At 33.7% G+C, this 13,014-nt stretch overlaps 1 protein-coding gene across 2 annotated transcripts in view; it reads left to right on the top strand.

The window, feature by feature from the left end:
* Positions 1-13,014, top strand: part of CACNA2D1 (calcium voltage-gated channel auxiliary subunit alpha2delta 1) — a 366,545-nt gene that overhangs the window by 332,246 nt on the left and 21,285 nt on the right. Inside the window, exons 21-30 of one of the 2 annotated variants that reach the window (XM_066550936.1) lie at positions 39-100; positions 1,816-1,892; positions 3,823-3,883; positions 5,531-5,628; positions 7,561-7,645; positions 7,857-7,919; positions 8,902-9,005; positions 10,251-10,337; positions 10,687-10,754; positions 12,050-12,088. In XM_066550936.1, coding sequence (XP_066407033.1) covers positions 39-100; positions 1,816-1,892; positions 3,823-3,883; positions 5,531-5,628; positions 7,561-7,645; positions 7,857-7,919; positions 8,902-9,005; positions 10,251-10,337; positions 10,687-10,754; positions 12,050-12,088 — 744 coding nt within the window. Of the gene's footprint in view, positions 1-38; positions 101-1,815; positions 1,893-3,100; positions 3,206-3,822; positions 3,884-5,530; positions 5,629-7,560; positions 7,646-7,856; positions 7,920-8,901; positions 9,006-10,250; positions 10,338-10,686; positions 10,755-12,049; positions 12,089-13,014 lie in introns of those variants that run through there. The other variant, XM_066550937.1, reaches the window with a different exon arrangement.

Genomic DNA, 13,014 nt, shown 5'->3' with positions numbered 1-13,014 from the left:
CTTTAATAATTCCATTTTTCACCAATATCTCTTTGTAGAGGTATATTGATAAAGGAAACAGAACATATACATGGACTGCTGTGAATGGCACTGATTACAGGTAACTCATTTCTGCCCACTGACTTCCTTTGTTTATTTAAGTGTCCTTTTGGTTAATTTTAGTTAATATTTTTAGCATTACATCTTTTATACTGGCTAAGGTGACACTGGTGTGTATATTATTTCAAATTCTTTTAAGTACACAACATTGTAATATTAGAAGGAATGTTGAAATATTCCTTAACATTACCCAAAACAAGAAAAGGTTTTCCAAGTCTCAGGAAAGTTAAACTACTCTAGTTCAAAACTAAGTGGTATAAATATTGAGTCAAATTTTGACCAAAATGCTATTTCTGCTATGGTGAATTACAGTAATCCTCATACAAGCTGGATTTCAATTTCTGTTGTCTTCTGCCCAGGTGTACAGTCACTGAGAATGCAAACATTAATTTGAGTGTAAAACCAAACAAATCCATTTTAACAACAGAACATAAACCTAGGATCTTCTATTCACTATCCAATTTTTCTGTTGAACTGCCTTTATCTTTATACTCTGTAAGAAAAGGAAGTTTTTATCAGACTGCCATCTAGCAATCACTAGAGAAATACATTAAATTTACATGACTTCTTAATTCTGCCTGAGCTTCCTGGCATGAGATATAGCAATAAATCCTCAGAGTATCCTTGCAGAAAACTTATTAAACATAAAATTATAGATTTTAATTAGCAATTTCTGCTAGCATTAACTGTTAATGACAGGTACACTGCCACTGATTTCCCTAGAGGAGAATTGGTAGAAGGCTATCACTAAATATTCAGCAATCTCACTTATATTCTGTATAAATTGCAAATGTGTCACTAAAGGTCAGCTCATTTATGGGTCCACTGTGCAAGATTTTTAATGGTAATTTCTGCAGCTCTTCATTAGGAACTGTTGCAGTTGTGCATGGATGTAATCCAAGTGTAAAAATCAAGGATGTTACTTGGGAGTTGATGATACTTACTTATTTAATGATTACTCATATCTCCTGTCCTTTACATGCATTTTTAGAACTGAACTCTTCTACATATGTGTAGAATATAGCCGCAAAAATAATTCCTACATTTTTAACAAAAATAAGTTTAATATAAAAGAAAACTTTGCAAATGCTCTGCAAATCTTAAAATATTATTGTACAACTATGTTCAATAATTATTGGTGGTGACTACATGATTAAAGAAAATATTTTTTTGGATCCTGAATGCAATGGATGTTAATGCAAGTGTTGCCAGATGCATTTCCTGGAGAATATTGTTGGTTGTTTTATTAGTGAGAGTCTCTGGTTATATGATGTGTGCAAATCAGTACAGTCCTAGGTGATATTTTTGCATTCAGTGATTACCATGACATGTTATATTGGGAATGTTAAGTCTGTCAGAGGAAGATCCAAAAATCTTTTTTTTTTTTTTTTGCATTTATTTGGAAATTCCTTGTTTATCTGCTAAACAGTGCAGATACATTTGTGTTTAAAAATGTAAATAAGAATGAAACACAACACAACATTTGTGTTTAAAAATGTAAATAAGAATGAAAATAAACTCAGGGATGATCAGGACTGGCATAAATGTACTTGTGTCTATTCCTGAGTGTGAAGCTGGTATTTCACAGTGTGTGTGCCTCATCTCATGACAGTCCAAATTACAAAATTGTTAATTACTTTCAAAACACAAAGAAGCTGAAACTAGAAAACTGCTGCAAATAACATAATTGCTTTACTTGTCTTATTTCTGTTGCAGTTTGGCACTGGTGTTACCATCATACAGCTTTTATTATATTAAAGCCAAAATAGATGAACCTATAATTCTAGCCAGATGTAAGTACTGTAAAGATTCCCTGGTTTTGTCTGGTATTGCCAAGTCTCAGATTCACTTAAAAAGCAATGTTTGAAATTCATAAATTTTGTGGAATTCGGTGATGTTGCCATGATGTACCCAAAATCTTCAGCAATGATTCTAACCTGTTGTAACCTCTGAGGTGCAAGAAATATTCTATAAAAATAGAATATGTGCAGAACATGTCAGTTCCACTGACAACCCCTACCCCTTGCTCTGTGCCTATAGAATCATTGCTTTGTGTATCCTCTATTGCTGTCATTTTAAGGGTCTGGATAAAAAAAGGGTCTGGATAAAAATTTTTTAATTTTTTTTTATTTTATTAGCAAAATATAGTGATATAGACTGTAAGAGTACACCTTTTTTTGTATTTTAGTTACAGGATAATATTTAGCAAATTATCTCTGCTAGAATGATGTGAAATCCCTGTTTGGTTTGGGTTGCAGTTAGGTTTTATTTATTTTGCAATTAGTTTTTGTGGATGTTTGCATTGTAGTTTTTTATTAGACTGATTTCAAACCATTTACAGATTCTAAAGTGATAGCTGAAAATTATACTTGTCAGTATTCAAAGGGTTTTTTGGTTTTTTTTTTGTTTTTTTTTTTTTTTTTTTGTTAGGAGTAGCTTAACTGTAGTCTAGGTATACACAAAATAGAACCAATCACAGCCTTTTAACTTTTTCCAGGTGCTATGATAAATTTAGAAAAAGTATGTAGTTAAATACAAAGTTTGAAAAACACAAAAAAACCTCAGAGAGGCATAGATATTGTCAGTTTGGAGAAAACTTGGTTAGCACTACATCACTCTCTTCTACCATAGCTCCCACATATGAAGAAGAATAGAGCAACTTTTAATAATCAGTGATTTATTTTGTAGCTTTTTCCAATATGGAATACTCTTGATGAATTAGATCATCTGCTTTTGCACTTGTATCAATAAACCTGCAAAACAGACCCTTGAAATAGCCACAGTGTATAGAAGGTACTGAGAAATAACTAAGAACCTATTCTTCAGTCTTCAGAGATGTTTGTCTTTTTTTTTCCAGACTACAGCTGTATGTAAATTGAACCTTTGAATCTATGTGCAATATTTTTATTCAAGGGGCTGTTTGAATAAAATATTGGTTTGTGACCCCTTGTGCTTTACCCTGTTTTTTTCTGTTTCCCTGCTTTCTCTTTCTGATGGATAGTGACATCCAAAAAGGGCAAGTATATTCTTGTTGCTCAATTTCCTTCTGTTTATTGCAGTTGATATTTTTCACTTATATTTCTATTCCTACTGGATATTCTCCTCTGTATTCCTCATCTCAGGATTCTCTTCATGATCATTGGGTACCATAGCAATAGAAAGGGCAAAACAAAAGTGAAGTATTTTTCTGTTTTCATGCACATTTTAATATGTTGCTAATCTCTAATTCTTCTTTGTCTGGTCCCATCAGTGTTCAGTGATAGCATCTATTAAAGCCATTTTTTTAGTAGGATTTACAGTGATGCTACTACGATTGAGATTTTTACACTTCATTGCAGAAACTATTAGCAGTATTTTTCTTCATGTTCTAAAAATTCAGCATCATTTAATTGTATCAGAGTTGACTTCTAGTGAAAATGTTGCAATTTTTTGATATTTGTTTGATATTTGAAAATATCTCATGTTGCTATGCTAATTAAATGTCTTAAATAAATTGTTAGATATTACCTTACTGTTTCCAGTTGTACATTGTATATAACAATCAAGTAATTTCTTCTATGCTGTGAAATACTGAGAAGCCTAGAATTCATTAGGGAGAAAGTGTCTAAAACATTTCTTTCTAAATTCATGGATGCATGCAAAAGTTAGCCAAATAGTTTGATAAGAGAAACAATGGTAAAAATTCCAGTTTACTTACTTGGTGTTTACTTTTCATCTCTTTAGTTACAGAAACCCTGAAGCTTGATCATTTTGATGAATCTGGCTATACATTTTTAGCACCCAGGTTGGTGGATTTCCCAGTAATGTGTTATTTCTGCATCTGATCTGATTATTGGCACGTGGAGAATACTGATTTGACCAATAAAACTTCATTTGGTAAAAAATTATCAATCTTTTTTCATGCTGGAATGTAAATACCATCTTCAGGCTCTGATTTCTGCTACTAGTCAGAGAACTGCAAAAACTGATATTGATATTTTAATGGAAAACTTTTTCACATTTCTTGTGGTTCTGACTTCTAAGATTTTACAACTATTTTTAAAATAGGTTTCATAATGCTGACCACTTCAAGACAAAGGGTTTCAAAGCTCTCTATTATTTAAATATTAGTCAATTTTCAATTAATTGAACAAAAAAACTATTAAGTCATTGAAAATTTATTAAATTCATTAGTTTCCTGAGGTTTTGGTTTTTTAATGTGAAATTCTGCAGTTCTAATTTCCCTCTTAAAATTATGTTTGCAAGGAAAACCTGATATGATAAAGACTTCCTAAAAATTGAGTTCCTCTAAAAGATAGTTATGATAAAGAATTGAAATGCTGTACAGTTAAGATAATTGAGAATTGTTGTATTCTTTTTTATCTGATAAATTTCTGTATACTTTTAAATTTCAATTAATAGATCGATTTCAATTAATAGATTCATTTATGTGAAGTCTTCTGTCTGAAAATGTATCCTAAATTAACTCTTCAATTTAATTTTTCTGAAAGACTGAATTTATTGAGAATTAATTGTACCTATTACAGCTTCCAGCAAGTCCCTACTGTCCTACAGAACAAAGTCTATTTGATATGTAGCTCTGCTTAAATGTGAATATTGGTATAGTAAGGTAAATTCTACCTGTGGTATCTCTGGCTTATGGTAAGGTAAATAAAGGTTAATAAGATATCTTAGTCATATGAAATACTTGAACACACTTCTTCTGTGTGTAAAACTGAATTCATATAAAAGCTCACTTTAAAAAGAGAGCCCCCTGCTTTACTGCTAAACACACTTTACATTTTAATTAAAGTTGTTTAATGCCATTCATCTATAATATTTGCCTCCAAAATGCCAGTGACTTCTGTATTGCTTGCCTGCATTCAGTGAATTGCCCAAAGATACTGTTTTATTTCGTTATACAAGGGACAGGACACTCAAAACAAAGAGTGTTTATATGTTCATGTGGTTTTTACCCTAATAAAATTGCATTTAAAACTTCTCAAAGGATAGGGCCTTAACCTATAAATGTGGCCTGAGTTGAGCATAGTGTGTCTGTGTTTCACCAGCAACCCAGGTTCTTTCCAGTACAGGTTAATCCAGAAGCAATTTAAACTCACTGGGCATATTTTTAGTGTACAGACAATGATGTCCTAATGTGTCCTACTCCTCAGTTTTTTTTTTTCTGGGAATCTATTCCCTATTTCATGCATACAGGTTTCTTACAATCCAAATCTTGACAAAAGCTTAGGCAGGTGTTTGAACACTTTATTTCCTGCAGATGTCTGAATAATTGATATGGTAATCAATAAATACTGATCATGGCAGCCAAATGACACAGCAGTACCAGCTACTTCATAATCCTTGTGCAAGCCTGCTTGGACTTTTAAATTTTCTGCTTTAGTAGCACAAGGAAAAAATACTAGAAATCTGATGTTTTGTTGTTTTTCAGAGAATACTGTAACGATGTTAAAAAATCAGAAAACAACACTGAATTTCTATTAAATTTCAATGAATTTATTGACAGAAATACTCCAACCAGTTCATCATGTAAGTACACTTCTCACCTCACTGATATATTTCCTTAGCAAAATACCTACCCGTGGATGAGAGTTCATGCTCAAATGTTGTGGGTTTGTTTTTTTCAGTAGAAATTATCTAGTGCTGGGATTTTCTATCCAAGGTAGAGAGTGTAAAATTAGCTTTCAAGTTCTGGCATTATTTAAGAAAGTTTGTAGGGCGTTATGAATCCTGTGTTTTCCATAATTCCTCTCAGCATCTTGCTGAAGCATCAAACAATACTGGTTCATTTAAATACACTCCAAATGTTTTTGAGTTTATATTTGCTTGCTTGAATGTAGCAGCCAAAGTCTCAAACAGACTCAAAATCTTGTAATGAAATCTTCAACCTGCTTTCTTGTCATTTTATTCCAAAAATAGTAAAGAAAATAAGTCCAAGACTGAAATACCCAATAACTAGAATAAAAGATAAGGAAGTTATTTTGCTGGTTCACAAATTGGTTCAAGAGATCTCACTTGGGCTTGAATAGCTTAAGACCACAAATCCATGTAACTGCTGCAGTGGTGAGCACTGGCCTTTGAGAAGGGATTAATTAATATTTTGAGATTGGGCCTTAACCTCTGTTTAGAATAAATGAAGAGTTATTACCATCAGTAAGGTGCTAATGCCTTGTTCTCCAGAAAATATCAGTGTTTGGATTTAGTTTGGTACATACACGTCTGTTTATCATTATTGATAATTTATAAATACTTGGAATAACATTTTTTTTTTCTTGTTTTCCTGAAGTCTTTTTGACATGTTGTTGTCAGGGATAACTGATCAATTCAGAAAGAATCTCTGTGCTAGACCATGTAACTGAAGGAATGTCCACTTAGATATGATATCTTCTCACAAAAGGATATTTTTGTTTGCTCGTATGGGTGTTTGGTGTTGTTTTAATAGAATTATCTTAGTCATTGACACATTGCTGACTGACTGAAATTTTATTTGAATACCTTGACTCAGTCTTGGAAATGAAAACATTCACCTCCAGAAATTAAAACAATTAATGAGAATTTAATAAAATTTATTAAGAAATGGAAATCCTTGTGTAATATTTAAGCAAATATTGAGGACACATTTAGTGATTTTATAGTATACAGTCGTGCTTAGTAAGTAATTATTCCAAAATTTTATCCACCTATTGCTGTATTTCAGTTTGGAATATGCAACAAGTTTTTTTCCTTCTTTTTTTTCCTAATAATTAGGTTACTTTAAAAATAGTCTCCTTAAACAATAAAAAGTGTTAACAGAGTTAAAGGACTGAGTGGCCATAGAAATTATCTCAGCTAAAAATGCTTTTAAAAAGAAATAACAATACAATTCCCACCTTGAAATAATCTTCAGTAACTCTGCTAAAGTGTACTGAAAAAGATGGTTGAGAAGCACTGACTTCAAACCATCCTTTAAAAGAAATTTAAGCATGGCATCTCTGTATAAGCTACTGATTCAAAATGAGTTTATTTCCCTATATCCATTTTCAGATCACAAATGTATTTTATTTGAGAGCCTGGGAATTGATTGATCCAAATATATTTAAAATGTAGTTGAATGTCATTAGGAATTGTTTTTTCCTTGCATCAACTGAGACAAAAAGTGTTTTAATGAACACATGCTTTTAAAATAGGTTAATTTGCAGTTTTAGGGGCTTTACGAAGCTGTGGCCCTTATCACCTTCCTTATTCCTGAGACACAAAGACACATTTTTAGGATACAAAGAAAATGTTTAACTGAACTCAACAGTGTGAGAGCATCTATCTAACTCTACTTGACATCATTTGAAGTTAGGCACAATGTCAAATATTAACAGCCACAATTTTTGTGGCTGGAGAATCTTGATAACTCAGAATTTTGATTTAGGCTTTTATTGAAACTCCATCTCATATGGTTTCAGATGACTTACATTTTAACTCTTTTGATAGGTAATACTGACATGGTCATTAGAGTTTTGCTGGATGCAGGATTTACAAATGAACTTGCCCAAAATTATTGGAGTAAACTGTCGCTGTAAGTATTCTTTTTATTGACTATGGGTTTTTAATGCATTTCAGAGTTTGGAAACAAAATCTTATACATCTGTGTGAATATACAGATATGCAGGTAGTGTTACAGAGAACAGGTATTTATTCACAGTTATGCACTTTAGTGGCAACCCTTGACATAGAAATTTGTGAGAATTCCAGTCAGTTTTCATTTTAAATCTTATTTTTATTTACAGCGATGGAGTTGTTGCACAATTTGTTGTTACAGATGGTGGAATTACTAGAGTGTTCCCTAAAAGGTAAGAATTATTACAAAGTAGTATAATATGGTATTTTGAAGCCTGAAAGGCTGGACTGTTAAAGAGTGGCTTTATTGAATGAAAAGCTACAGCCTCCTAGGGTCTAATTTGTACTCATAGCTATGAAATTAATGGAATGCCTTGTTTTTCTTTTATTTTACCTGTGTCACTGCTTGAATCTAATCTGTCCCATTATTTTCATGACAGGCCCTTGTAATCCAAGTTTCTAATCAGTGTAGAGTAGCAGTAACAGCAATGCCTTTGTAGTAGCAGTGGGGCCATGCTAATCCCTAATTACCCCCAAGCACTCAGTTGTTTGGCAGGCTGCAAATACTGGAAAGTAGGTGGGTGATATTTTTTTTTTTTAGATCAGACCTAAAGGTCCAGGGACTTCAAGAGAGAAAACATGTATCATTAACAGAGGACAAAAAGGGAATGTCAAATTGCATATGCAATAAACTAGACACACTCCCACGAGTGACTGGGAATAGTGAGGGCACCAGTACAGATCTACTGGGAAATGGCAAATTTATCTATTTTCTTAGGTTATTCTGTGTTTCCCCAAAATGTGAAAATGGCAATGAGTTTTACTTCCCAAGTGAGTTTGTTTCCTATTTTGGGATTATTCATTATATTAAATCTTTTAGGATTAAGCTCAAAGTAGGCATGTGCTGTAAACGTTCCTTTACATTTTGTTGTAAGTAGTGTTGCAGTTGTATTTGTCACAACAAATCTAAAAGTGATGAGACTAAATTATTGGTTTTCCAAGAATACTAATTCCTTTTTTCTCCAAAGTTTGTTTGTTTGGGGTTTTCCTAATGATTACACCTGTCTTTTAACCAGTGAAAACTGACAGATCCTGAGGACTTTAAGAATGAATCTCATGTTTTCCAACTGTGAAATATTGAAGAAAACAACCCACAGCACAGATTTAATGAGACTCTAAACTGTGGTTTTTTGATCTGTATTTTTTTTAATTTAGGGCAGGAGAAGACTGGTTGGAAAATGCTGAAACTTATGAAGTCAGCTTCTATAAGAGGAGTTTAGATAATGACAACTATATTTTCACAGCTCCATACTACAACAGTAAGTCATCACGGTTTAGAAATGTCAGAGTTAGCTAGTTCAGTATAAGTGGAAGTTCCCCATACCAGATGAGGTCACTGACAAAAGATTCAAGCATGACACTTCATAAGGAAGGAAGTCTTGGGATAATATCCATTATGAAGGAAAAGCTAGGAGGCACTAAACAAGGTCATCATAATTTGTCAAGTACTCTGGTGGCCCTGTGTGCTCAGAATTAACCTCAGTGAAAACATACAGAGTACTGATGTTCATTCAGTGTATTGAAACACTGCTTTACAGAGATACTTTTGCAGAATTATTTTAACAGAAAGTGAAATAAAATTGCACTCATAGACAGTAACACTACCTAAAGTCTTAACAGAGCTGAGTTCTGTATCTCAGCACCCCCAGCACTGACTTGGGGGACCAGGCATAAAGGTCCAGAGCCCATAACTCCATCCACTGCACCGCTGCTTAGTTTAAACTTTGCTTTTGAATTCTATTTAGAATTGCACTTATTCACCAAAACCAATTGGTCTGAGATATTGTGACTTTTAAAACTGATATAAGCACAATAGCAAATGTTCCTTATTGATGTGAGCAACATTAACCTTCTCAAGTTTGACAAAAAAAAGATGCTACCACAAATCACTCACTCCTCTCTTAAACATATGGGATCCTTCATTACTTTTATTTCATAATTATTTATTGCATTTTTTCCTCAGTAAAATGTAAAGATGTTAATTAATAAAATTCCCTGAAGCCTTTGCTGCTCCTCAAACAGCTCCAGGGAATCTACTTTTAACTTGCTTTTTCAAATTGAGCAGTGTTGAAAACAGTTTCAAGTCAGTCAGAGCAGAAATTGTACATTAGTGAGTGGTGTCAGTATGCTCTGCATTGAAAAATACACAGACAACATCAGGATAAAATCTTTGGTTCTGATCCTGGTTTTAACAGAGCTGCTCATGTGTGTGCAAGTACTCATGGTTCTGTTTGCAGAAGAAAAGGCTGTAGTAAGTTTATGAAGCAGTAAAAAAGAACAAGAAGAAAAAAGTAAACACAAATATTTCTTAGTCATGCCAGTGTTAGTGATCTAAGCCATCACAGGTGATAAATGCACCTGGGTCAGTGCTTTTGGAAAAGGATTTTTTAAAATCAGTCTGGTATTTGAATAATAATAGATTTAAGTTTCAGAGGAAAAGGCTTTCATGTCACCCTAACTTCTTTTTCTGTTTGTTCTTTTTTTCTCCTCTTCTGTACTGTCAGAAAGTGGTGCCAATAGCTATGAATCAGGTATTATGGTAAGCAAGGCTGTGGAAATACAAGTTGATGGGAAACTTCTGAAGCCAGCAGGTAAGATAAAGTGGTACTGAAACTTGAATTACTTTATTTATTTGGTTGTTGCTCAACAGCAAATTGGAAATTTAATTGAGATTTCAAAGCAACTTCACTCTATAATAACATTATTTTCTCTGAGACAGTTTTACTCTTTCTAGTGGAAATCTGTTTGCATTTGAGTAAGAGTATTTAATTTATTAGTCTCATGAACAATGTTGGTGATCAAGCAACAAAAATCGTAATTTATCCTTCTCCAGTTCAGTGATTTAGATGTCTTTATAATTTCCCCCCCTTTTTTAGGATTATACAGTTACCTTTTTTTCCTTCATTTTACTAAAAAACACTTTCATGTATTTCTTCTTAGTTGTTGGAATAAAAATTGATGCAACCAGCTGGATGGGAAATTTCACAAAAACCACAATCAAGAGCCTGGTAAGCAATTGACCAAGTCTTTTTTGAACTTTATTTGCATTTCTCAAAGCTTCAGATGCAAATAGGTTTACTGTCTCTTTGTGACAGAGTCACACTGATGCATAGTTGCCAAGTAGTTGTGGTATTTAAATCATCCAAATGCACAAAATAAATCTATGTTGAAATAGGCCATATTTTGTACGTGTCTTGCTTTGATAATTATAAGACATGGATAGGGACAAAGAAAAAATTACATATTCTAGCTAGTAGTAAGACTGCAGTAGCAGTGAATAAAATCTGCAAAACAATTGGTGAATCTTTTCTTATTTAATATCCAGGATGGGTAAGCAGTGGACAGTAAGGATTTACATTGCATCCAACATCACAGCATTTTAGCAGAACTCAATGAAATATGTGCTTAACGATTTCATTCCATGCATCTAATGTATAGTACATCTGAGGTGTAAATGGGAAGGAGGAAAGGTTAAATGAAAAGAAAATATGGAATTTATAGTGAACTGTGGAAGGAAAGGCACAAAATGAAGAAACTTAAAGAACTTATGCTTCTTACTGGGTGAAGCAATGTTGCTTGTATGTTCAGGGAATCAAAAAGAGAGTTTGGCTGGTTGGGTATTGGAGCTGTAGTTCAATGGGGAGGCAAATGCATTGCCTAAGAGTCAGAACAGTTGGGGACAAAAATACAAAAGTGAAAGATGGAAAGTATGAAAGATGGATGAATATTTCCGAAAGAACGATGATGACTGCAGCATCACCTGGGCGTTGTTTTGCTGAGGACATAATGCAAGGACAGAGTTGTGTGTGTATGTGTACACATACTGCAAGAGCATGAACAAACATGTTAGGAATCAGAGCCATAAAAGCCAGCTGGGTTGATGGACTTCCTTTACCACACAGGATTCCCATGCTTTGAAGCTTTTCATGGTCAAAAAAGATACTTTTGAGGGCTTTCCTTCCAAACTCCAAACACATGGGAACGCTCCTATTCTTTCTGGTTTTCTTTATGCTTACATCACTGATATCCTGACAAGTACTACAAACTATTTATGTATATTGAGCACACTGTTAAAGGGTATCAGAGTCTTTGAGAAAGGCAGTCAAGATTGTGCTATTGGTAATTACAGAATACAGGTTGTTAAGAGAGATATTTCTGATAAATGAAACACACTCAAAATTGAAGTTTATATACAGATATTGAAAATAGAATAATTTTTCTTGTCTTGAATGATTAATATAACTTCAAAATACGGTTTATTTTGTAACATTTTTATGAAAATTACCATACTTCTGTTTTTTAGTGCAACAGTGAAATCTGTGGCTGTGAAAGAAATAGCATGGTAAGAAAATGTTCAGTTTATGAATATCTGACAGAGTATTTGAAATTCACTCCTTCTCTCTAGATCTATGTAAGACAGATTCTATCATTATTATTTGAGTGTTAATTTCTCAGAAAACAGGGTTTAGTTGTTTGTGTCTTGAGAAAGATGAAGGTTAGAAGGGGATGGGGAGAAAGAGGGCACAAAATCAGGTGAAGTGGTTATGGTGATAAAGTTATGAGAACAAGTGTAAAGAAAAATATGCAGGAAAAGCAATAGAGAATGATGTCAAGAAAACTGTGATAAAAATATAACAGTAATTTGCAAAACAAGAGACAAATCCTGAGGGGAAAAAAATTAAAATTCTAAAAAAAAAAAAAAAAATAGTAACTCAGAGAAGGGCAAGTGCAAATTTAGAAGCCCCAAAGTCCATAATGTGCCTTCCCAGTCATTGGTCCCCAGCACATTCAGGATCAGGGGACCCCATAGCTCTGCTGGCACTCAGGAGAGCCCAGAGCCAGGGACTGTCACCATATCAGGTTCTGCCATGTGCTTAAAAGCTTTTCTGTGCTCAGGTCTTCTGAGCGCTTTTGAGGAATGTGAAGATCATTAAATGCAAGAATTACAGCAGAAAGGGCACTGTGGGGAGTTATCTATTTGACCTCACTGCTATCTCTCCAATCTCTGGCTGCAAGGATCTTTTACAAAGTGCAAAGCATATGGATGGAATCAGTGGGTTTCCCATTCCTGCACCTGACACCTGGAATAATCCCACTACAGTCCTTGACAAGTGAAAATAATCACGCCTAGCAAGCTGGGAGCCTGCCCTTAAGATTTTTACCATTGAAATCTGCAAATGGAAAAGTACTTTAGCATGGCTGAAGCACATGAGAAGTTCTAGCCCCTTATTATGAACTGAGTTCCAGTTATAATCAGATTTAATAGGG

The sequence above is a fragment of the Molothrus aeneus genome, chromosome 5 (assembly GCF_037042795.1).
Source record: "Molothrus aeneus isolate 106 chromosome 5, BPBGC_Maene_1.0, whole genome shotgun sequence".
NCBI classification, from domain to species: domain Eukaryota; kingdom Metazoa; phylum Chordata; class Aves; order Passeriformes; family Icteridae; genus Molothrus; species Molothrus aeneus.
This window is presented reverse-complemented; position numbering and strand designations above follow the sequence as displayed.